This window comes from Lepidochelys olivacea (genome assembly GCF_965140295.1).
Source record: "Lepidochelys olivacea isolate rLepOli2 genome assembly, chromosome: 1".
NCBI classification, from domain to species: Eukaryota; Metazoa; Chordata; order Testudines; family Cheloniidae; genus Lepidochelys; species Lepidochelys olivacea.
In genome coordinates, this window is record NC_140411.1 from 232,510,790 (window position 1) to 232,537,652 (window position 26,863).

At 44.0% G+C, this 26,863-nt stretch overlaps 1 protein-coding gene across 1 annotated transcript in view; it reads left to right on the forward strand.

Annotated features, from left to right (window-relative positions):
- Positions 1–26,863, forward strand: part of ITPR2 (inositol 1,4,5-trisphosphate receptor type 2) — a 350,183-nt gene that overhangs the window by 266,450 nt on the left and 56,870 nt on the right. Inside the window, exon 45 of the mRNA XM_084631622.1 lies at positions 766–882. Coding sequence (XP_084487748.1) covers positions 766–882 — 117 coding nt within the window. The remainder of the gene's footprint in view (positions 1–765; positions 883–26,863) is intronic.

Genomic DNA, 26,863 nt, shown 5'->3' on the forward strand with positions numbered 1-26,863 from the left:
TATCCCTCTGTGTAAGCATGGATTCAGTCACCCTACTCTGCCCCGTTCCCTGTGCCCCCTCCATATCAGCTTGTTAGTTATTAATGCAGAAATCCCATATGGCACATACAGCGGGGGGTCGAGAATAATCTGCACAACCCCCTCTTTTCCTCCCCCAAAGCCCCACAGCAGGGCTTCACTATCTGTCTAGCTAAAGTACCTATTGGGTCCCCATTACTGCAGTAGATGGAGAACCAAGGCATAGAGAATATAAAGCCGAAATCCTAAAAGGTGTTTAGGCACCGAACTCCTATTAAAATCAATGGGAGATAGGCACCTAAACACCTTTGAGGATTTGGACCTTGTCCAAGGTTACACAGGAAGCTGTGGCAGAGCAGGCAACTGAACCTAAGTCTCCTGGACCCAGGCTTGTGCTCTAGCCATGAACCATCCTTCTACACTGGTATCCAAAATCCTCCACGTCTGGATTAATTTCTCCTGAAATACACAGACTCAATTTTTGCTGTGAACTTGGCAGTTTGTCTTACAATGGCAAAGAGGAAAAACAGCAAAGCAGAGTGCAATTGGTTGAGACAAGAATAAACCGAACACCTTCTCAGACTGCTGTTCATTCAGAATGTGCTTTTCGGCGTACATCATCTTCTTGTAGGACTTCATGGGACCTGTCCAAATTTGAGCCAAGCACAGTGAGCAAATCTGAATGCAGTTCACATTTTTCATGGAATTAAAATATTTGACAGCCCTTTGATTTTATTTGTTTTAAAGGTGGACGTAATGAAGAACGCATATAATCAGGCTCTGGAATGTGATGATGAAGAGGAGAATGGAGATAATATTTCACCAAAAGACGTTGGCCACAATATATACATACTGGCACATCAGGTATGTCTTTTGTTATTGTGTGTCTGAGTCCATAAAAGAGAAGTGTTAAAGGCTGCAAGATGGCATTCAATTCTACCCTAGATCTGTGTGCATTAACAATTGAAGTTTTGCCTAAGTAACGTCTGTAGGATCGAGCTTATATAGGATATCATTTTCTCTAGTGTGTCTTTGGGGCCAGGATCAAAGTGTGTATGGTTTTGCTGTGTGTGTGGGCTGTGCCCATGATGTGTGAGTACTGTTGAGATGTAAGTTATAACCTAGAATGGAGCAAGTAATGTACACTCAGTTTATTTTCTTTTGTCGTTTCCTAGTCTGGGAGTCTTTGGCTCAGATCAGCATGTAAAAATAATTTATCTTAATTAAAGCATAAATTGAATCAGATTATCATCAATTAGATTTTAATTCATGTTTTATATTCTTATATGAAATGAATATTAATAAAATACTAATATTATTTTACAGCTGTTAATTTTACATTAATAGTATGGCCATATGGGAATTTTGTTCCTTTTGTGATATGCAGTTGTTGCGCAGGGCTCTCTTATCACACATCTTTTGTGCACTGTAAAGGTGATCATACAGATTTTTATTGGTACGCCAATAAAGAGAGCGAGATTTCCCTCCCCCTCCCCCCCGGTGGAAAAAGGAAAGACTGCAACTTTAGTAATGAAGCCCTGTAATAAAGATGGTACAGGCCAATAGTACTTGCTGTTCCCTGGTAGGAACCTTATCTTTTGTTTTTAATTATTTTTTATTAGAGCAGGTGCATGTTAAAAATGTAGAGATATGGGAGTTTCTAAATAAATTGGCAGAAAATACAAAGTTAAGCATATTCCTTAAAATGTGAGTAATATTGACTAGAAGAAGAAAAGAGAACAGGTTATAATTACACTAATAAGGTGAAAAATGTGAATTATGTTCATTTTTGTGTCTTCAACATGTTCAATGAAGAGCTCTCATTGCTATTATGTTATGGAGAGCCATGTTCTACCCTTACGCTGCCTGCAATGCCCCTAATAATGACAATGGGAATTTTGTGGACCTTGCACCTAGTATAAGCAGTTGCACCACCGGGAACATTTTACACCCACTTCGTGCTTAGTGTGCCTGGTATCAATGACTACACAAGGTTCAGGACAAAGGGGAATTAGGGCTAAAGCTATGTAAGAAAAGATTGTTGAGATACTGTTGCCCTGCCAGGAGCTATACAATCACTACTAAGAAAGCAACACCAATTCCGTATGTCTGATCCTTGGTGGGGCATTTTGGTCACATCCTGGATGTTGGCAACGATTTACAATTTATCTCCTTCATGCCCTGCAGAAGACAACGGGGATATTGGTTTGGCAGGAAAACCTATGCTTGATGTATAGATTTTACAAAACTGACTGATTTCCCTTCCTGTAGTTGGCTATCCCAATGAACACATCTATTTATTATTATATGTACAGCCATGCTGAACACCATACAGCCACATAACAGAGCATTAAACGATTAAACCATGTTGTTTAGGCCCTTCCCCCGACCCCTGTTAATGAAAAGCTGATTTTTGGCACATGAAAACAAATCTTTGACTACCAAACTCTTTCTACTGCGTCCTTTCAATTACTCTGGGCTGGGTAGGATATGAACTTTTGTCCCTCATGAGTAAGATCATTGTTGCCTAGTTCCTATCCTGTTCTCTAAACACCCTCTAATGCTGTCTTATGTATAAACAGCGTACTGGTGACTGTACTCTCCGCTCTGTGTAGCTGACCTAATTTACATCATATTTCTTTGCTTTGCTCCTTGCAGTTTCATTGTTAGTTTTTTACCATTTTCACAATTGGTATAGCTTTTCAGCTGCTTCCGTGTGGCCACCTACTTTGGCTACAGCATCTGTACCATTCTAGCAGCAGAGTCCAGATTAGAGTTCCTCTTTTTATGATCATAAACTCATGCACAGACAGTTTATTTTGGAGCACTCAGACTTTCCGTTTTTGTCGTTGCTCTTTTAAAGGCTGGAGTGTGTTCTGCATTTTGCCACCACTACATCCTTCCCTGCCCTTCCTGTGGTTGGTTTTACCAGAAGCAAAAGACTTTCTTGTAAATGTCTGACCTGCTATGCACAGAAAGATATAAATACATCACAAGAAAGGTTGAGGACTTTGTTATGGCCCCACACTGCAGAGCAAGACACAGAAGACCCCTTACTGTTAACTGTGCATCATCAAGTTGGTCAACATTTCTTCTTCTCCTCACCCTGCCCTCACATCTCTTGTCTATCATCCCTGTCCTCCTCTACAGACCATGTGGGACCATTGTTCATGCTGGTTCCCCTCCACTGACTTCATCCCTTTCCTGGCACTACTGCTTCCCACTCTTCCTGTCCCGTGCATTGTAAGCAGAGTGGGGAACTCAAACCAGAGGAAACAGAACTGAGCCATCCCCAAGGGACCAGCATAATCTTCACTCCCATCGTACAGTGGAGTGGGGGCAGATTCCAAATGAAGCCTTTCTGTTGCCCACAGCAGTACAGAGTAATGACGCAAATGGGTGCTCGCTACTACGGGCTGGAAACCCCCCCGTTATTACCAGATGGACAGCGTGCGTGATTTGTTTCACAAGAATCTACTGTGGCCAAACATTCCATTTGTCTGTGTCATGTTCAAGCTCCTTGCTCAGAGCCAAACCTTGAGTTTTTCTCAGTTACTTCTTTTTCAGGTTCCTCCAGCACTCTTGGATGAATACCGTCCAGTCCTGGTGAGTTCTTGATGATCAGTGTTCGTTCCAGTACCTCCTCTTTTCAGACCTCAATCAAAAGAAACCTGCATGGTGTTTATAATAATAATTTAAAATATAGATTATGCTAAATCAAGCTGACTTCTCGTTTGTGATATTAGAAAGGCTCTCAGCAAGGAGAACTCAGATGACATGCTGTGTCTGTGATGTGATGTAAATTTAGACTTTACAGAGGCTTCTGAAACAAGTAGCACATAAAAGTTTGATCTGTACACTGGCCCTTCGAAGTCTGGAATGTCAAACCAGATAGTCAATTGGTTAAATTGTGCAACAAAAATGTGACCGTGTATAGCACAAAGAAACCATCCTGATTTTCACATTATGAGAGTGATGGGTCGTCCTTCAGGATAGGTTGTAGATCCTTGATGATGCGTTGGAGAGGTTTTAGTTGGGGGCTGAACGTGATGGCTAGTGGCGTTCCGTTATTTTCTTTGTTGGGCCTGTCTTGTAGTAGGTAACTTCTGGGTACTCTTCTGGCTCTGTCAATCTGTTTCTTCACTTCAGCAGGTGGGTATTGTAGTTGTAAGAACTCTTGATAGAGATCTTGTAGGTGTTTGTCTCTGTCTGAGCGGTTGGAGCAAATGTGGTTGTATCGTAGAGCTTGGCTGTAGACAATGGATCGTGTGGTGTGGTCACTTTCACAGATCGTGGGAGACAGGCCAGTCCTTGCTTACAGACAGCCCCCCAGCCTGAAGCAAATACTCACCAGCAACCACACACCACACAACAGAATCACTAACCAGGAACCTATCCTTGCAGCACAGCCCATTGCCAGCTGTGTCCACATATCTATTCAGGGGACACCATCATAGGGCCTAATCACATCAGCCACGCTATCAGAGGCTCGTTCACCTACACATCTACCAATGTGATGTATGCCATCATGTGCCAGCAATGCCCCTCTGCCATGTACATTGGCCAAACTGGACAGTCTCTATGTAAAAGAATAAATGGACACAAATCAGATGTCAAGAATTATAACATTCAAAAGCCAGTTGGAGAACAGTTCAGTCTCTTTGGTCACTCGATTACAGACCTAAAGGTGGCAATTCTTCAACAAAAAAACTTCAAAAACAGACTCCAACGAGAGACTGCTAAATTGGAATTAATTTGCAAACTGGATACAATTAACTTAGGCTTGAAGAAAGACTGGGAGTGGATGGGTCATTACACAAAGTAAAACTATTCTCCCCCTGCCCCCCAGCTGTTCCTCAGATGTTCTTGTCAACTGCTGGAAATGGCCCACCTTGATTATCACTACAAATGGTCCCCCTCCCCCCCCCACTCTCCTGCAGGTAATAGCTCACCTTACCTGATCACTCTCATTACAGTGTGTATGGTAACATCCATTGTTTCATATTCTCTGTGTATATAAAATCTCCCCACTGTTTTTTCCACTGAATGCATCCGACTAAGTGAGCTGTAGCTCACGAAAGCTTATGCTCAAGTTAATTTGTTAGTCTCTAAGGCGCCACAAATCCTCCTTTTCTTTTTGCGGATACAGACAAACACGGCTGCTACTCTGAATTCAATTAAAGTGGGCTATTATCAACAGGAGGAAAAATCACTTTTGTACTGGTAATCAAGGTTGCCCATTTCAAACAGTTAACATGAAGGTGTGAGTAACAGTAGGGGGAAATTAGCATGGGGAAATTAGTTTTTAGTTTTTGTAGTGCCCACTCTGAAACCTGTAATTTATTTGTTAGTGTATTTCAAGAGGTTGACAAAGATCACTTGACCTTCAGGGGTAAGGGTGTGCAGGGAGTGGGGAGAACCAGATTTTCTTTGTTTTAGATTATAATAAAATTTTCAATGCCTCATGACCCCCCACATTCCCTGTTGCATTTCATGACACCCTTTTGGGTCACACTCAATGGTTAAGAAACACTGATCTAGGGTATCATCCCTCTCAAGATCATGCCTTGAGACTTCTGATCCAGCAAAGTATTTAAGCAAATGCTTAATATTAAGCCCATGCTTGAGTGCTTTGCTGAATTGGGGCCAGAGAGAGAATAATTATGAAACGCCACAATGCCCTTTATGAGCAGATTATAGCTTCCTAGAAAACAGAAGATTTTTTTATAAGCTTAAATTAAAAGTTTAGTTAAATACCAAGGGGGTGCCAGAAGTATTTATGTAAATACTACAATCTCCTGATGGTACCGAGATCTGATGAAAGGATGGTTTCCTCCCACCCCATGTGGTTAGAAGAAATTAACACTGCTTGATATCTGTGCAGGTATGCTGCATAAACGAACATTGGCTTGAACCAAACAATCTCCTGATAGCCTGGCACAGTTGGAAGTTCCCTTTCATTGATAAATTCTTAAAATAAACAAAAGTAAAACTAAACATACAGTAGCAATTTGAGTTAATGGGTAACTCATACACATTCCCATCTGGTGCTAATTATCAATGGAGTGAGGGAAACAAGTAATTCAGCCTTGTACATTTGAATTGCTAAAATATATTAGCAGTAGAATAAAGATTCGTTGATCAAACGTAGCATGAAATATCTAATCTCCTTATTGCCATGTTTACTATGTGTAATGGTAGATTAATAGGTATATGCATAAAGAATATTTGTTAAATAGACAATTGATGGCCTGCATTTATACTTTGGGAATAATAGTACCCTACAGTCTATTTAATAAAAATAATAATTTTGTCAGTTCAAATAAGATTGGTTTGATAATGAGACCTTTATTAAGGAAAAGTTTCAAGTAGTTGTTGAAATTCTGGTTACCCACATAGTTAAAAATATAAGCAGTGCACGGCCATATAGGGGCTTGTTCTATGACTATCTACTTAAACATATTAAACTGTGAAATTTCCTCCAATATCTCTGAGCATAGCAGGGGCAGAGACCATCCTTTGTTCTGTGTTTGTACAGTGCCTGACACAACAGAGTTCTGGTCCACGACTGGGGCTCCTAACTACAGCAGTACAAATAATAATTCTGGAAATATTTAGGAATCACATTTGTCTTTTATAGCATATTCTTTTTGAGGGCTTCAAAGCACTTTAAAACATTAACTGCCTACATTTTCCCAACAACCCTGTGAAGTAGGATGCAAAAGAGATGAAGGCAACAAGTCATTGGCCGTTATGGGAAAAGAAGCCAGGTTGCCTGATTTCTAATCCTTTGCACTAGCTGGTCCGCTTCTCATGCTAACTCAGTACCACCTACTGTACTAATGAGGAGGAATTGACATTGAATACATCAGAAAGGCATCATTGCTGGTATCTTACCATTCCTTAAAGGAGACTGTTAAGCCTATTTTTAAATATGTACTTTCCTGTGCTGCTAATAATATAGATTGTTAAAGCTGGGAGAACTTTAGTCATATGACTGGCTGTTTGTGCGCGGGGGAAGGTGGTACTGATTTTTACTGGGGGGAGTTATTTTTGGTTTGAGGGTGTAGAGCAGCTGTTGGCTTTCTTTCAGTTGGTAACACTTTTGAATTTTGGCAAAGGTACGTATAGCTCTGGATAGGCTCTTTCTTGTATATGTTATATACATGTAAATAAATAAAAAGAAACGTATTGAATAGAGACAAAAATTATTTTGTGTCAGGGCAAAGGAGAGTCACAAGTAGGAGATTGAAGTGATGGAGCTAAACAGGCTTTCCATGATTCAATGGCTGTGGAAGCTAAGGGGCATTTCTGTAGTTGTGTACAACCAGATCCAAGGTAAGATCACTCAGTGCATCTTGGCCTTTGGCATAGGAATCCAGGGTTTCTGAATTGACTATGCAGGCAGCAGTAGACAACAGAGCAGTGTTCCTCAGGAAGGAAGTGTGACCGGAATCAGGAGTACATTTGTGGTGAAATTGACTGACTGGGCTGAAAAGAAATGCTACTGAAGAAGAAGTGGGTTACTTAATGAAGCATTTAAAAGAACCCACAAGAAGACAAAACAAGGAAATAGAGTGTGAGAAGGGCTGTAATTCTCGCAGTAAGGGTCTCCATTAACTGTGTGACACATGAACACCAGGTGATTCCAAGGAAAAGGTGTGGGTGGGAGCCATGGGAGAGAGCAATGTCTTTTCCCCTCTCCTCACTAGTGTGTCAACGTTTCCTCCGTACCATCTGCCGCATAAGTATAGCACTACTGAGGTTCACTACGCTCCAGAGGTTTCCAGCTGTGAGGAACAGCCTTAAATTCCAGCAAGAACCCCTTGGTTCACGGTACATCTACGCAGCCTGTGGCAGTGAGCCTCCCAGCCCAGGTCGACGGACTTAGGCTCACAGACCTCGTACTACTGCGCTAAAAACAACTGTGTAGATGTTGCAGCTTGGGCTGGAGCTTGGGTTCTGACACCTAGAGAAGGGGGATGGGCTTCAGAGCCTGAGCCCCAGGCGGAGCTCAGCTTCAGAGTGCTGTCTACACAGCTGTTTTTAGTGTGGTAGCACAAGCCCAAGTCTTGGGAGGCTCGATTGTGTGGGCTGTGTAGACAGACCCATGGAGTCTGGCAGTGAAGAGTGCTCATAGAATATCAGGGTTGGAAGGGACCCCAGAAGGTCATCTAGTCCAACCCCCTGCTCAAAGCAGGACCAACCCCAACTAAATCATCCCAGCCAGGGCTTTGTCATGTCACATGAGACATACTGTGTTAAAAGTGACCCATGAACTACTTAAAATTGTTTTGATCATTTGATTTTTTTTTAAATAAATCTGTGGCTAATTTACTCTAAAATGTATCTGATATATATGGGAGTAGGAACTCCAGAAATAAGGCACAAGTACAAAGTGACTGATCTGCAGGTGGTGTAAATGAAGCTACCCTGATTTACAATAGGTGAGGATCTGACCCTTTTAATCTATAGGTAGCGCCAATTTTTGTACAGCCAACTATTTCCATATTTTGCAGCACGGTGTGAGGGTTCTCAAGACATTTAATGAGAGTGTCTCCTCCCAAACAGCTGTTTGTGCATAAAGAAAAGCATTGTACATACTTACAGGAGCATCGCTAAGTTTTTAGTTCAGAGTATGATCCAGTGGAGATGGCACTGGACTGGGAATGAGAAGATGTGGGTTTAGGTCCTGGCTCCAGCCCTGACTTTCTTGTGATTTTGGCCAAGTCACTGCACCTGTTTCCCCTCCCACCCTTGATCTGCCTTATCTATTTAGCATGTAAGCTCTTTGGAACAAGGATAGTCTTTCATTGCACGTTTTTGCAGCGCCTAGGAGAGCAGGGCCCTGATCTTGGTTGAGACAAATAATGAGGAATCTTAGAAGCCCACCAGTCCTGCGGGATGAATTCCATAGAGTAACCCTGAGTTCCTTTGAAAAAGTCACTCTCTTCCTGCAAGGCAAGTGGAATTTAAGGCTTCAGCACTATACTTTTAGTGGGCGTTTTCTGCTAGGAAGGAAATCTGCAAGCCTCAGCAAAGCATTAGCTGATCACATTGCCAAGGCAAGGAGCTAATGGGGACCTGCCCCAGGAACCGTGACTGTCAGGGGACTTGTATCCTGGCCTGCCAGACCTGAAACTTCTTGTGAAACTTTTATATTCCACATATTGTTTTGTAGTTCTCGTCCTGATGAGACAGTCTATGGCATCAAAATGACACTGGCTAATTAAATGTCAGCAGAATCAGAAGCTGTTGCAAGGCTTTTACACTCAGATTGCCAAGATTGAAACAGAAATCCAGGAGGCACATCACCCTCCCTGCAGCTCATTAAGAGGGTATTTATCTCTACCTTCAACCAGCTCCAGTGTATAGATCCAGTATGGAGACTGCCACAGGGCCTTGACACTAATGAGCCCCTGAAAGTTAAACAAACGTCTGAGGCTGCCAATCCTTGGCAACTTGTTCTGCAACTTTTTCTTTTCCTATTTTTTTGACATTGGCTTCCAGCTATTACCCCATCATTTAAGATCCAACTCCAAAATGGAATTGAATAACATGGGTCCTAGTGCCTCTGAGGAGTCCCACTGACTTCAGTGAAGCTCCTTGGGGTTGGAAGTGGCCATGCTTAGAGGATCCCACTAATAGGCTTTGGTCCAATGGGTGTTGCTTACTTTCATTTCCCTCAAAATTTTTAATAAGATCAAATGTTATCAGCTGATATCACTCCTCTGTTTGGGGACTGTATATTGCATTAACATGGAGGTAGACATGATTAACTGGACAGGAGTTTCCTACCTCTAACTTCAGTTATCCTGTGTCCATATTATTTATGGTTTTTAAGATCTCTGTATCTGGGAAATACAATTTATTGTAGAATAGGGGCCCATAAGGCATACTAGAGGGAATACCACGAGTATTAATGTGTGGTTCTGCTCTGAAAAGTGGCTGTGTAAGATGCTACTCTCTTCTTCGAGAGACTTGCTGCTCACTGTATGTATCCACCGTCCTATCTGCTCACCTCAGTGACAAAAGTATAGTTACTACTTTTTTAGGAGAAGGAGCTGGATTTTCTTCTGACTCCCATTTCACTAGCAGAATTTTTAGCTGAGTTCCTACTGCAGGGCCAGTTCCTTTTTCGGCCAGATTCTCAGCTGGCGTAAATTGGAATAGCTCCATTGCAGTCAAAAGAGCTACACTGATTTGTACCAGCTGAAAATTTGTCCCATTGCCTTCATGTTCTGCTCTCGGTTACACTGGTGTTTTCCATTGACGCCATACGGTCAGTAACAGTGTAATGAAGGGCAGCACTTACCCTGCAGAATCCTCATTACTGATGGCGATATATGAAGCAGAAAGAACACGGCTCAGTTTTCAGGCTGAGTTTGCAGAGGTGAGAATTATAGGGAGAAAAATCATTCTACCTGTAAACTGAACAAATCTGATCTAGAAGTCTTTGAGAGAGATTAAATGTGGAATCCCACAGTGCCATTTTTACACTCACTTTTCAAAGTGGACTGCACTTTGTCACCATAAACCACAGTGCCTAATATTGTCTGCACAGAAATATATGTAATATACCACTGACATTGTTTATATTGCAGCAGAGGCACCCTGATTAATAGATATATACATGATATTGAATTGTAACCATACTACCATAGACAAAGTCTTACATCCGAGGCTGAGCTGGGACTGATGCGTTACAGGTGATCTGCAAAGGACTTGCATAAAATGGGGTTATTCCCCTTTCGTGAGGAGTGTGATCATGTTGAAATTTCCAGCTAGCAAATTCTGGTATAACAGCTGGCTACGTTTTCTTTACATCAAGAATAAGATGGAAGATTACTTAGGACACCAGTAGTATCTCAGGGTGGAAACAGACACTTAATTATGGTGGCTCTTACTTTCATGCATAGGGTTGTACAAACTGGGGTCCAGTTTTCCCACCTGGTGTATGGCTAGTGACATTAGGATGATTTTTCCTCTGGATCACCTGCTGGATCACATCCCACGTCATTCATAGAATCATCGAATATCAGGGTTGGCAGGGACCTCAGGAGGTCATCTAGTCCAACCCCCTGCTCAAAGCAGGACCAAACCCCAACTAAATCATCCCAGCCAGGGCTTTGTCAAGCCTGACCTTAAAAACCTCTAAGGAAGGAGATTTCACCACCCTCCTAGTGAAAAAGCTTTTCCTAATAGCCAACCTAAACCTCCCCCACTGCAACTTGAGACCATTACTCCTTGTTCTGTCATCTGCTACCACTAGAACAGTCTAGATCCATCCTCTTTGGAACCCCCTTTCAGGTAGTTTAAAGCAGCTATCAAATCCCCCCTCATTCTTCTCTTCTGTAGACTAAATAATCCCCGTTCCCTCAGCCTCTCCTCATAAGTCAGTTCTCCAGCCCCCTAATCATTTTTGTTTCCCTCTGCTGGACTCTGTCTAATTTTTCCACATCCTTCTTGTAGTGTAAGGCCCAAAACTGGACACAGTACTCCAGATGAGGCCTGGATAGAGGGGAATGATCACGTCCCTCAATCTGCTGGCAATGCTCCTACTTATACAGCCCAAAATGCCGTTAGCCTTCTTGGTAACAAGGGCACACAGTTGACTCATATCCAGCTTCTTGTCCACTGTAACCCCTAGGTCCTTTTCTGCAGAACTGCTGCCTAGCCACTCGGTTCCTAGTCAGTAGCAGTGCAATCATTGATTTGTTGTGATTGCCAAGGATGAGCATCAGTTGCTCACCAGTCTCTTCTTTCTATGTTTCTATCTGTTGATCATCATTTAATTGCTGGCTAACATCAATAGCACATATCTGATGAGTAGGACTAAGAAGTGTCTGTCTAGGATGAAGGTTGCACCCCCACTACTCACTTTCCTTTGCTTTCTTAGCATATGCTGCTAATTCATAGGTGGCTGGTGCAAATATTGTCCAGATGACTGCAGTAAAGAGGTGGGATTTGGAAAGGAAATATCATCACATTTTGTTTTGCCTACTCCTCTCCCCATTGCCAAGCCCTGAAAACAGCTATTCTGTTTTTTGTTCTGTTAAGTGGATGGATGAGGCAAAAGTCCAGCAGCACTATTTAAAATGGTGGGAAGGCTGTGCCATACTGGCTGCTGGAAGAAGCATCTCGTCTGATCTGCTGCTCCTTTCTTTCATGTGGTCAGCCCTCCACTCCTGCCTCACCTCCCAGTATGTGCATAACAGTCCCCACTGGTGAACAGAAAAAGGTGATTGAGTTTGGACAGTTGTGAATTCTCTTTGCAGGGCTCAGCTGCCTGTTCTCCACTTTAATCCAATTTATCTTTGGGCAAGAGAACTTTTTGTCACAAAATAATTTTCTGTGCTTTGAGAAATACCTGTTAAAGAGGTTGGGATACTAGCAGGATTGGCCGTATAATTTGGAGGACCCGAACAAGAGCATGGTCCCAAGCAGGAGATATCATGTCGCAAGTTGCACTTGTCTTTCTGGCAGAGCAGGGGAGGTTGTCTGGCAGTATCCTTTTTCCTCTGCTTCCAGTCCCACGGCTGGAGAATAAGGCAGGGCCATCCCAAGACTTCAAGGGGATGTGGGGCCCCCAAAAGAGCAAGGTAGTAAGCAGCTGCCTACTTTGCTTGTGTGGATATGTAACTTGCTTTTTTTAGACTCTATTTGTTAGACAGCTGTAGATAGAAAGATTGCAGAGAAGTGTTATTTCCCATTCTACTTCTGCTCAGAATAAGAAACCAAAAAGAGGAACATGCTTTCAAGCAATAGAATTGAGAGCTCCTGGAAGGGAGATGCTTTCTTTTCTCCAGTTTTTATATTGTCCTGGTGGCCTTCATGAGGAGGAGAGAAGCTCTTCCACTCTGCAGACTGGGGATCCTGTGGGTGGGAACCTACCTGCTGCAGCTCTGCTTGGAGTGGGCACTGCTTTCTGCTGGCTGGATGCTGCGCAGTGTGCTGGCCTTTCAGATGAGCCCATAGTGTTCACTTATTCTGGGCACTTTGGTTTCTTGGCCTCTCATAGAAGTTGCAAGTGATTGAAATCTTTCCCCTTGCAGTGGCTGTGAAATAGACCCCCACTGGTAAGGAGGGGATCTTCCCAGTTCTGTCTCCACTCCTCTTTGTCCTCCACCTCCCCATATTCATTCTTTGCTCCTCCTTCATCTCCTAGGTCTTTCCCTCTTGCATCCCATCCACCTCCTTCACTCACATAGTTCACAGAGGTTAGCCTAAGAAGGCTGCTATGCTACGGCCTGATACTTGCACTTCCTCCCCAAGTGAATTTTGTTTTGTCATGAAACAAATTTTAGCTACGGGCCTGAAAATAGTTTCACACAAATGTTGCTAGCTAAAGGGGCAATGAATAAGACAATTTGCAGTTGGGTTTCTAATTCACTGAAGTATGTGGAAATAATTTTTCCTGCTCTTCATGCTGCTCTCATCAGGCATAAAAGAAGCAGAGGAAACATTACTTCAAAATGCTCAGAGAGTTACAAACATTATAACAAGAATAATTTGTACTTAACTACAGTAGTCTCTTGCATGTGAGAATGTTAGTGTTTCACAGGCTTTAATTCTTCCTACCTTGTAAGCTAGATAATTTATTCCCATGTTACAAATGTAGAAACGGAGGCCCAAAGTGGTTAGGTGATTTGTCAGAGGTTACACAAGAAGTCTGGGAAAGTCACTCGTTGATAATCCAAGGAGCCTGGACTTCCAGTGCCTGGCTGATACCACAAGCTGCCAGGGAAAGATTGGCTCTGAACTCTTTCAGCTACTATATATTGTATAATCATCTGAATGAAAATCTCTTAATACTTGATTCTAGGGTCTCCCTTTGCTCAATCCCGGCTGTTCCCAGTGTTTGTTAAGACTATTTGCTTTGGGTAAAGTGCAAAGGTGCTGCTCTCTGAAACTGTAAAGACTCTTGGAAAGGAGGCTGTTCTGTGCATTGGCAAAAGCTCTGTTCAATTCTGATTGGAACATGGGGAGTTGAGAAGTTGTCATTACTGTTATCAGAGCCAGCTGGAATAAAAAATTCTGCTTACTTATGTTTAAGGTGATTTTTCAGTTTTTCTTTCTTTCTTCACTAATGGCTCTGTCTTTTCTGTCCCATGTACAATGAATTGGCCTATGAGCACCCCTGTGCTCCCATGTCCCATCACCTTGTGCCTCATTTTCTCTCTCCTGTCTCTTTCTGTTTCCTTCTCACCTTGTTTTGTAGTCCTTTTTGTCTCTCTGGTTACTTTCCCATTGGCTCTTCTTCCTCATTCTGTCTCTCAGCAGAAAGCTACATCTTCCTTGGGTTGGCAGGAGGAACCATCAATGTTGATGCTGTGGTACCAAATCTTATGCAGCTTGGTGGCTCTATTGAGTTCCCAAGAGGGCAGGGGAAAAAAGGAATAGCTTGCAGACTGTTCCCTAGAGCCACCGCCTTTAAGAGGCAGTGCACAAGCAGTAGCAGCTTTCAAGGATCTATCTGCTTCTACTCACAGCTACAGGAGCATTTTTGCAGTAGCAAGGTGGGACAGAACTGAGATTATGCAGTTTACTCTGCTGCTCTCACTTGATCCCTTTCACCCTGGAGAAATTCTAGTGTTATGTAGGTTGGCAACACAGTCTGATTACCTGTGGAATAAATATGAACATGTTATACAAATAATTTAAAGAGAGGGAGAATTTTTTCCAGTTTATATAATTTCTTAATAGTAAGTGACGTTAAACATTATACATCCTAAATTGTAAACACTTCTAGATACGGAAGCTGTTTTTGTTTATATTGGTTTAAGAACATAAGAATGGCCAGCCTGCATCAGACCAATGGTCCAATAGACCAATGGTCTATTTCACAGCCACTGCATCAGCCCAGAATCCTGTCTTCCTACGATGTCTGGTGCCAGATGCTTCAGAAGGAATGAACAGAACAAGGCAATTTATTGAGTGATCCATCCCCTGTCATCCAGTCCCAGCTTCTGGCAGTCAGAGGTTTAGGGACATCCAGAGCATGGGGTAGCATCCCTGACCATCATGGCCAATAGCTTATCTAATTCCTTTTTGAACCCAATTATACTTTTGGTCCTTACAGCTTCCCCTGGCAGTGAGTTCCACAGGTTCACTGTGCCTTGTGTGAAGGTGTACTTCCTTATGTTTGTGTTAAATCTGACGCCTGTTGATTTCATTGGCTGACCTCTGGTTCTTGAGTTATGTGAAGAGGTAAATAACACTTCCTTATTCACTCTCCAGTCCATTCATGATTTTATAGACCTCTATCATATTCCCCCCTTAGTTGCCTCTTTTCTAAGATGAACAGTCCCAATATTTTTAATCTCTCCTCATATGGAAGCTGTTCCATTCTCCTAATTATTTTTGTTGCCCTTCTCTGCACCTTTTGCAATTCTAAGGGTATGTCTACACTACGGAATAAGGTCGAATTTATAGAAGTCGGTTTTTTAGAAATCGGTTTTATATATTCGAGTGTGTGTGTCCCCACAGAAAATGCTCTAAGTGCATTAAGTGCATTAACTTGGCGTAGTGCTTCCACAGTACCGAGGCTAGAGTCGACTTCCGGAGCGTTGCACTGTGGGTAGCTATCCCACAGTTCCCGCAGTCTCCGCTGCCCATTGGAATTCTGGGTTGAGATCCCAATGCCTGATGGGGCTAAAACATTGTCGCGGGTGGTTCTGGGTACATATCGTCAGGCCCCCGTTCCCTCCCTCCCTCCGTGAAAGCAAGGGCAGACAATCATTTCGCGCCTTTTTTCCTGAGTTACCTGTGCAGACGCCATACCACTGCAAGCATGGAGCCCGCTCAGGTAACCGTCACCCTATGTCTCCTGGGTGCTGGCAGACGCGGTACGGCATTGCTACACAGTAGCAGCAACCCCTTGCCTTGTGGCAGCAGACGGTACAGTACGACCAGTAGCCGTCATCGTCATGTCCGAGGTGCTCCTGGCCACGTCGGCTGGGAGCGCCTGGGCAGACATGGGCGCAGGGACTAAATTTGGAGTGACTTGACCAGGTCATTCTCTTTAGTCCTGCAGTCAGTCCTATTGAACCGTCTTATGGTGAGCGGGCAGGCAATACGGACTGCTAGCAGTCGTACTGTACCATCTTCTGCCGAGCAGCCATGAGATGTGGATGGCATGCAGTCCTTCTGCACCGTCTGCTGCCAGCCAAAGATGTAAAAGATAGATGGAGTGGATCAAAACAAGAAATAGACCAGATTTGTTTTGTACTCATTTGCTTCCCCGCCTCCCCTGTCTAGGGGACTCATTCTTCTAGATCACACTGCAGTCACTCACAGGGAAGGTGCAGCGAGGTAAATCTAGCCATGTATCAATCAGAGGCCAGGCTAACCTTCTTGTTCCAATAAGGACAATAACTTAGGTGCACCATTTCTTATTGGAACCCTCCGTGAAGTCCTGCCTGAAATACTCCTAGATGTAAAGTCACCCCCTTTGTTGATTTTAGCTCCCTGAAGCCAACCCTGTAAGCGCCCTTCCCGGCGTCAGAGCAACAGCAAACAATCGGGCATCTGAGAGTGCTGTCCAGAGCAGTCACAATGGAGCACTCTGATGGGGCTAAAACATTGTCGCGGGTGGTTCTGGGTACGTATCTTCAGGCCCCCATTCCCTCCCTCCCTCCATGAAAGCAAGGGCAGACAGTCATTTCGCACCTTTTTTCCTGAGTTACCTGTGCAGACGCCATACCACGGCAAGCATGGAGCCCGCTCAGGTAACCGTCACCCTATGTCTCCTGGGTGCTGGCAGACGCGGTACGGCTTTGCTGCACAGTAGCAGCAACCCATTGCCTTCTGGCAGCAGACGGTGCAATACGACTGGTAGTCGTCCTCGTCGTGTCCGAGGTGCTCCTGGCCACGTCGGCTGGGAGCGCCTGGGCAGACATGGGCGCAGGGTCTAAATTTGGAGTGACTTGACCAGGTCATTCTCTTTAGTCCTGCAGTCAGTCCTATTGAACCGTCTTATGGTGAGCGGGCAGGCGATACGGACTGCTAGCAGTCGTACTGTACCATCTTCTGCCAGGCAGGCAAGAGATGAGGATTGCTAGCAGTCGTATTGTACCATCTTCTGCCAGGCAGGCAAGAGATGAAGATGGCTAGCAGTCGTACTGTACCATATTCTGCCGAGCAGCCATGAGATGTGGATGGCATGCAGTCCTTCTGCACCGTCTGCTGCTAGCCAAAGATGTAAAAGATAGATGGAGTGGCTCAGAACAAGAAATAGACCAGATTTGTTTTGTACTCATTTGCCTCCTCCCCTGTCTAGGGGACTCATTCCTCTAGATCACACTGCAGTCACTCACAGAGAAGGTGCAGCGAGGTAAATCTAGCCATGTATCAATCAGAGGCCAGGCTAACCTCCTTGTTCCAATAAGAACGATAACTTAGGTGCACCATTTCTTATTGGAACCCTCCGTGCAGTCCTGCCTGAAATACTCCTTGATGTACAGGCACCCCCTTTGTTGATTTTAGCTCCCTGAAGCCAACCCTGTAAGCCGTGTCGTCAGTTGCCCCTCCCTCCGTCAGAGCAAGGGCAGACAATTGTCCCGTGCCTTTTTTCTGTGCGGACGCCATACCAAGGCAAGCATGGAGGCCGCTCAGCTCACTTTGGCAATTAGGAGCACATTAAACACCACACGCATTATCCAGCAGTATATGCAGCACCAGAACCTGGCAAAGCGATACCGGGCGAGGAGGCGATGTCAGCGCGGTCACGTGAGTGATCAGGACATGGACACAGATTTCTCTGAAAGCATGGGCCCTGCCAATGCATGCATCATGGTGCTAATGGGGCAGGTTCATGCTGTGGAACGCCGATTCTGGGCTCGGGAAACAAGCACAGACTGGTGGGACCGCATAGTGTTGCAGGTCTGGGACGATTCCCAGTGGCTGCGAAAGTTTCGCATGCGTAAGGGCACTTTCATGGAATTTTGTGACTTGCTTTCCCCTGCCCTGAGGCGCATGAATACCAAGATGAGAGCAGCCCTCACAGTTGAGAAGCGAGTGGCGATAGCCCTGTGGAAGCTTGCAACGCCAGACAGCTACCGGTCAGTTGGGAATCAATTTGGAGTGGGCAAATCTACTGTGGGGGCTGCTGTGATGCAAGTAGCCCACGCAATCAGAGATCTGCTGATATCAAGGGTAGTGACCCTGGGAAATGTGCAGGTCATAGTGGATGGCTTTGCTGCAATGGGATTCCCTAACAGTGGTGGGGCTATAGACGGAACCCATATCCCTATCTTGGCACCGGAGCACCAAGCCGCCGAGTACATAAACCGCAAGGTGTACTTTTCGATAGTGCTGCAAGCTCTGGTGGATCACAAGGGACGTTTCACCAACATCAACGTGGGATGGCCGGGAAAGGTGCATGATGCTCGCATCTTCAGGAACTCTGGTCTGTTTCAAAAGCTGCAGGAAGGGACTTTATTCCCAGACCAGAAAATAACTGTTGGGGATGTTGAAATGCCTATATGTATCCTTGGGGACCCAGCCTACCCCTTAATGCCATGGCTTATGAAGCCGTACACAGGCAGCCTGGACAGTAGTCAGGAGCTGTTCAACTACAGGCTGAGCAAGTGCAGAATGGTGGTAGAATGTGCATTTGGACGTTTAAAGGCGCGCTGGCGCAGTTTACTGACTCGCTTAGACCTCAGCGAAACCAATATTCCCACTGTTATTACTGCTTGCTGTGTGCTCCACAATATCTGTGAGAGTAAGGGGGAGACGTTTATGGCGGGGTGGGAGGTTGAGGCAAATCGCCTGGCTGCTGGTTACGCGCAGCCAGACACCAGGGCGGTTAGAAGAGCACAGGAGGGCGCGGTACGCATCAGAGAAGCTTTGAAAACCAGTTTCATGACTGGCCAGGCTACGGTGTGAAAGTTCTGTTTGTTTCTCCTTGATGAAACCCCCCGCCCCTTGGTTCACTCTACTTCCCTGTAAGCTAACCACCCGCCCCTCCTCCCTTCAATCACCGCTTGCAGAGGCAATAAAGTTATTGTTGCTTCACATTCATGCATTCTTTATTCATTTATCACACAAATAGGGGGATGACTACCAAGGTAGCCCAGGAGGGGTGGTGGAGGAGGGAAGGAAAATGCCACACAGCACTTTAAGCACAGCACTTTAAAAGTTTACAACTTTAAAATTTATTGAATGACAGCCTTCTTTTTTTTGGGCAGTCCTCTGTGGTGGAGTGGCTGGTTGTCCGGAGGCCTCCCCACCGCGTTCTTGGGCGTCTGGGTGTGGAGGCTATGGAACTTGGGGAGGAGGGCGGTTGGTTACAGAGGGGCTGTAGTGGCAGTCTGTGCTCCAGCTGCCTTTGCTGCAGCTCAACCATACACTGGAGCATACTGGTTTGGTCCTCCAGCAGCCTCAGCATTGAATCCTGCCTCCTCTCATCACGCTGCCGCCACATTTGAGTGTCAGCCCTCTCTTCAGCCCGCCACTTACTCTCTTCAGCCCGCCACCTCTCCTCTCAGTCATTTTGTGCTTTCCTGCACTCTGACATTATTTGCCTCCACGCATTCGTCTGTGCTCTGTCAGTGTGGGAGGACAGCATGAGCTCGGAGAACATTTCATCGCGAGTGCGTTTTTTTTTCTTTCTAAGCTTCACTAGCCTCTGGGAAGGAGAAGATCCTGTGATCATTGAAACACATGCAGCTGGTGGAGAAAAAAAGGGACAGCGGTATTTAAAAAGACACATTTTATAAAACAGTGGCTACACTCTTTCAGGGTAAACCTTGCTGTTAACATTACATACATAGCACATGTGCTTTCGTTACAAGGTCGCATTTTGCCTCCTCCCACCGCGTGACTACCCCCTCAACCTTCCCCCCTCCCTGTGGCTAACAGCGGGGAACATTTCTGTTTAGCTACAGGCAAACAGCCCAGCAGGAATGGGCTCCTCTGAGTGTCCCTGAAGAAAAGCACTCTATTTCAACCAGGTGACCATGAATTATATCTCACTCTTCTGAGGATAACACAGAGAGATAAAGAACGGATGTTGTTTGAATGCCAGCAAACATACACTGCAATGCTGTGTTCTACAATGTTTCCCGAGTACGTGTTACTGGCCTGGAGTGGTAAAGTGTCCTACCATGAAGGACGCAATAAGGCTGCCCTCCCCAGAAACCTTTTGCAAAGGCTTTAGGACTACATCTAAGAGAACCGCAAATGCCAGGGCAAAGTAATCCTTTCACATGCTTGCTTTTAAACCATGTATAGTATTTTAAAAGGTACACTCACCGGAGGTCCCTTCTCCGCCTGCTGGGTCCAGGAGGCAGCCTTGGGTGGGTTCGGGGGGTACTGGCTCCAGGTCTAGGGTGAGAAACAGTTCCTGGCTGTCGGGAAAACCGGTTTCTCCGCTTGCTTGCTGTGAGCTATCTACAACCTCCTCCTCATCATCATCTTCTTCGTCCCCAAAACCTGCTTCTGTATTGCCTCCATCTCCATTGAAGGAGTCAAACAACACGGCTGGGGTAGTGGTGGCTGAACCCCCTAAAATGGCATGCAGCTCATCATAGAAGCAGCATGTTTGGGGCTCTGACCCAGAGCGGCTGTTCGCCTCTCTGGTTTTCTGGTAGGCTTGCCTCAGCTCCTTCAGTTTCACGCGGCACTGCTTCGGGTCCCTGTTATGGCCTCTGTCCTTCATGCCCTGGGAGATTTTCACAAAGGTTTTGGCATTTCGAAAACTGGAATGGAGTTCTGATAGCACGGATTCCTCTCCCCAAACAGCGATCAGATCCCATACCTCCCGTTTGGTCCATGCTGGAGCTCTTTTGCGATTCTGGGACTCCATCATGGTCACCTGTGCTGATGAGCTCTGCATGGTCACCTGCAGCTTGCCACGCTGGCCAAACAGGAAATGAGATTCAAAAGTTCGCGGTTCTTTTCCTGTCTACCTGGCCAGTGCATCTGAGTTGAGAGTGCTGTCCAGAGCGGTCAGAATGGAGCACTCTGGGATAGCTCCCGGAGGCCAATACCATCGAATTGTGTCCACAGTACCCCAAATTCGAGCTGGCATCGTCGATTTAAGCGCTAATCCACTTGTCAGGGGTGGAGTAAGGAAATCGATTTTAAGAGCCCTTTAAGTCGAAATAAAGGGCTTCATTGTGTGGACGGGTGCAGGTTTACATCGATTTAACGCTGCTAAATTCGACCTAAAGTCCTAGTGTAGACCAGGGCTAATATACGTTTTTGAGATGGGGCAACCAGAACTGCACACAGTATGCAAGGTGTTGGCATACCACAGATTTATATAGTGGCATTATGATATTTTATGTCTTATTACTTATCCCTTTTCTAATGGTTCCTCACATTGTTCGCTTTTTTGACTGCTGCTGCATATTGAGTAGATCTCTTCCTTGAGTGATAACAGCTAATTTAGACCCCATCATTTTGTATGTATAGTTGGGAGTATGTTTTCCAGTGTTCATTACTTTGCATTTATCAACATTGAATTACATCTGCCATCTTGTTACCCACTTTAGTGAGATCCCTTTATAACTCTTCACAGTCAGCTTTTGACTTGACTATTTTGAGCAATTTTGTATTGTCTGCAAACTTTGCCAGTTTGTTTCCAGCCACTTCTTTGTTTCCAGATCATTTATGGATATGTTAAATACCACTGGTCCTTGGGGAATACATATCCTTGGGGAATCCTATTATCTTATCCTTTCTCTGCTGTGAAAACTGACCATTTATTCCTACTCTTTCTTTCCTGTCTTTTAACCAGTTACTGATCCATGAGAGGACCTTCCATTACTATTCTAGTTATTCCATGACTGCTTACTTTGCTTAAGGGGTTTTAATGAGGGAACCTGGTCGAAGGCTTTCTGAAAGTTCAGGTACACTATGTCTACTGGATCACCCTTGTCCACGTTTGTTGACCCTCTCAAAGAATTCTAATAGATTGATGAGGCATGATTTCTGTTTATGAAAGCTGTGTTGACTCTTTCCCAACAAGTCATATTCATCTGTATGTCTGATGATTCTGTTCTTTACTATAGTTTCAACCAATTTTGTGTGGTACTGAAGTTAGGCTTACTGGCCTATAATTACCAGGATTGCCTCTGGAGTCTTTTTTTTAAAAAATTGGCATTACATTAACTATCCTCCAGTCACTTGGTACAGAGGCTGATTTAAGTGATAGCTTACATACCACAGTTAGTAGTTCTGTAATTTCATATTTGAGTTCCTTCAAAACTCAAGCCAGAGTTTAAAGCACTCTTCCCCAGGAACTAAAACATATAAGATAAAATCTACAAAACTTTTATTCAGCACATTTCCAGGGAACTGCCTCTCTCAGAAGAACTAAAGACATTTTACCCAGTTATTTTGTAAGATACCAGGCCTGACTCTCATTAACACCAAAGCCCCTTTACACCCTTCTGGCAGTGGAAAGGGGCCTTAAAGTTGGCATAAATTATATTTACATTCACTTTTGCGCCTTTAAACTGCTACTGCTAAAGGAACTGTAATATAAATTGAGACCTCATGTCCACCATCTATATCAACTTGTTGTTTCTAACACCTATTTATATGACCACTCCCACCTCACCAAACCTCCTTTAGAACCTGATCCAAACCCAGTGAAATCAATTGGCATTTTTCAGTTGATTTCACTCGGTGCTGTATTAGGCCCCACATGCCTGTGAGAAAGGATGTGCTCTCAAGCAAACCCAGAAGGTTAATGAATTAGGACAAGGAGATGACATAAAATGCTTGACAGTGTGTGGAATTTGTTTGTTTTTTGAAGATAATGGAAGGTGAAAAACTACTTCTGAAATATCATTTTCCTAACAATTTTTCAATGTACATTTTCTGTTTTCAAGACCATTCGGTATCCCAACTCAATAAACCATATGAATTTCTCCAGATTTTAAATCACTTTTTATTTAGAAAAACTACATATTTTTTCAAAGATATCTTGATACAAAACAAAACATATTTTGTTTTGACACTTTACTGCCCTGTTTTCCAAAGTTCTGAAAGCTAATAATCTTTCAGGAAATTGACCAGCGTGTCCTTCCATGCAACTTGCTAAGGTCTAACTATTATAATTCATATATCTTCTGCAACTGCTATGCACCCCCCATCCCTCCCCTCATACCCCCTGCAAAAAATCAAGAGGTCTGCCCATGCACCACCACTGGCTAACCTTGGAGGGCCTGCCCCACTCTTTGGAAACTCTGGTTTGCTGTATAATAGAATCACAGAAGTTAGAGATTGAAAAGACCATTCTCTCTACGTTCCAATGCAGGACTGTCCCCTAAAATATATTTCCAGTGCTTTGTATCAGCACTCCATACCACGCAAACGCTCTTTGTTTAAGTTATCAGTTTGTGATTATATTACCACTGTTATTACTATGGCCTTGATCCTATGGAAAGCTCTGGACAGATGTGAGGGGCTGCTGGCATAGAATGCTTTACACATCTGGCCCTATAAGTTCTTTACATAACAAATGTACAGGCATGAAGGTAGAGCTATAGACAATGTTATGGTTTGCTAAAGTAAGAGACTTGTGCTATCTTGCCTTTATTCGCTCTCTCTCCTGTTGGGTCTCTGTCTTTTAAATGTGGACCTTGGTAGGTTGTTGCCAGTACCATGTGTTCATTCATTTTATAATTATATTATATATATTCTCATGCCCAGGCTCCCCAGTCATGGGCCAGGACCGCATTGTGCTAGGCACTGTACAAAGACAAAACAAAAATACAGCTGCTGCCCCAAAAGAGCTTACAATCTAGACAAAGCAACAGAAGGCTATATAGTCGTAAATCCTATGGCTACTGAGATTGAGTGTGACTAAGAACATGTTACATTGAACCATGGTGCACAATTTTAAAATGACTTTCCTTCTGCTCTCAGTCAGGCTCCTTAAATTGTCTCAACACTTCCTCATCTTTCAAGAATGTTGTTTATTAGCAGCACTAAGACCATCTCTGAAATCCCAAACCTATTCTTCAGATAAGTTTGCTTCTCTCCAGTTTTAACTTTGGCCTTGTCAGCACCCCGTTGAGCAGTCAGTCAGTTGTAGCTGCACTGGTGTAAACCCCACGAGTAAACCGGAAAAGCCACCATTTGTACTAGTTGAGTTTACCCTCATTTTAATCAGGGGTAAATCCTTCTGAGATTTGCACTCCTGCAGCTGTAAGGTTCCTGCCTGCTGAATCCCAAGTGGTGGTATTATAAAGCCTAGAAGCTCTAGTCAGGGCTCAGGACTCCATTGTGCTCAGCGCTATACAAACACTGAAGAAAAAGATGGTCCCTGACCCAAAATGCTTACACTCTAGACCAAGTGTAGTCCAAGCCTTTCAGAGAACCTGGGTGTTCTTCACATGCACAATTATCTGATAATGAATTATGCAATGCTTTTCAATTGGTTCTGAGAGTGCGCCTCTCAAAATCATTAATGATCAGCTAATATCATAGAATTATAGAATAACAGAGTTGGAAGGGACCTCTGGAGGCCATCTAGTCCAACCCCCTGCCCAGAGCAGGACCAATCCCAACTAAATCATCCCAGCCAGGGCTTTGTCAAGCCTGACCTTAAAAACTTCTAAGGAAGGGGATTCCACCACATCCCTAGGTAACGCATTCCAGTGTTTCACCACCCTCCTAGTGAAAAAGCTTTTCCTAATAGCCAACCTAAACCTCCCCCACTGCAACTTAAGACCATTACTCCTTGTTCTGTCATCTGCTACCACTGAGAATAGTCTAGATCCATCCTCTTTGGATCCACCTTTCAGTTAGTTAAAAGCAACTCTCAAATCCCTCCTCGTTCTTTTCTTCCGTAGACTAAACAATCCCAGTTCCCTCAGCCTCTCCTCAAAAGTCATGTGTTCCAGTCCTCTAATCATTTTTGTTGCCCTTCGCTGGACTCTCTCCAATTTTTCCACATCCTTCTTGTAGTGTGGGGCCCAAAACTGGACACAATGCTCCAGATGAGGCCTCACCAATGTCAAATAGCGGGGAATGATCACATCCCTCAATCTGCTGGCAATGCCCCTACTTATACACCCCAAAATGCCATTGGCCTTCTTGGCAACAAGGGCACACGGTTGACTCATATCCAGCTTCTCATCCACTGTCACCCCGAGGTCCTTCTCTGCAGAACTGCTGCCTAGCCATTCGGTCCCTAGTCTGGTAGCGGTGCATTGGATTCTTCCGTCCTCAGTGCAGGACTCTGCACTTGTCCTTGTTGAACCTCATCAGATTTCTTTTGGCCCAATCCTCCAGTTTGTCTAGGTCCCTCTGTATCCTATCCCTACCCTCCAGCGTATCTACCACTCCTCCCAGTTTAGTGTCATCCGAAACTTGCTGAGGGTGCAATCCACACCATCCTCCAGAACATTAATGAAGATATTGAACAAAACCAGCCCCAGGATCGACCCTTGGGGCACTCCGCTAGATACCGGCTGCCAACTAGACATGGAGCCATTGATCACTACCGGTTGAGCCCGACAATCTAGCCAATTTTCTACCCACCTTGTAGTGCATCCATCTAGCCCATACTTCTTTAACTTGCTGACAAGAATACTGTGGGAGACCGTGTCAAAAGTTTTGCTAAAGTCGAGGAATAACACGTCCACTGCTTTCCCTCATCCACAGAACCAGTTATCTCATCATAGAAGGCAATTAGATTAGTCAGGCACGACTTTCCCTTGGTGAATCCATGCTGACTGTTCCTGATCACTTTCCTCTCATCCAAGTGCTTCAGAATTGATTCCTTGAGGACATGCTCCATGATTTAGATTTCAGAGTAACAGCCGTGTTAGTCTGTATTCGCAAAAAGAAAAGGAGTACTAGTGGCACCTTAGAGACTAACCAATTTATTTGAGCATAAGCTTTCGGATGAAGTGAGCTGTAGCTCACAAAAGCTTATGCTCAGATAAATTGGTTAGTCTCTAAGGTGCCACTAGTACTCCTTTTCTTTTTGCTAATATATTTATTGTACCCAATATTTCTGCTCACTTGACACACTGACTCATTGCCATCACTAGGCTATCCTTTATATTAATCTATAAATGGATGATTGTTTTATACCCAATCAATCCTGTCACAGTGCAGAAGAAATGGGATAGAGCAAATGATTCTATGATTAAACTGAGCTTCAGTTATTGATACATATCATAGGATATGTTTACAGTAAAATGTGAAAAGTTAAAAGCACAACTATAATAAAAGGAAAGTGCTATATTCTGAAAGTTCACATGGTTGGTATGAGACATTTCCTATCCGGTGGGCAGTGCAAGTTCGAATACATTTAGAAATGAAGCTTTTCATTATGTTGGTGGACATTTGTGAATTTATAGATGGTTAGTAGTAACATCTTGCTGCAAGGCAACATCATTTTCAAGATTTGGACTTCCAGTCATAAGAAATGGTAAACCAATTTCCAACTTTTTTTCTATTATCGAGAAGAAATTCTTAATGGGTAACAGTAGAGGAAAATGGTCAATATAGTAGCAAAGTTTTTCTGTATTATAGCAAGATGAAAATTGGTTTACGTTTGCTTCTATTGGTAATAATTCATCACCCAAAGCAGTTCTCTCTTCAGTTGTGTTCATTCTGTCTCAAAGAAAAGATACAGCCAAAATAGAGGGCAGTCGGAGATGGGAAATAAAAAATTATGTAATCACAGAGACACTTCTTTATGAGGAGGGTGATTTTTTTTCTTTTTATTTGAAAAGGAGACGAGAGGACAAGATATTGATATATACAGCATGATAAATGGTGTAGAGAAGGTGAATGGGGATCTCCTACTTGCCCTCTCATAATAAAGGAACCAGGGAACATGAAACTGAAAGGCAAAGGATTAAAGGAG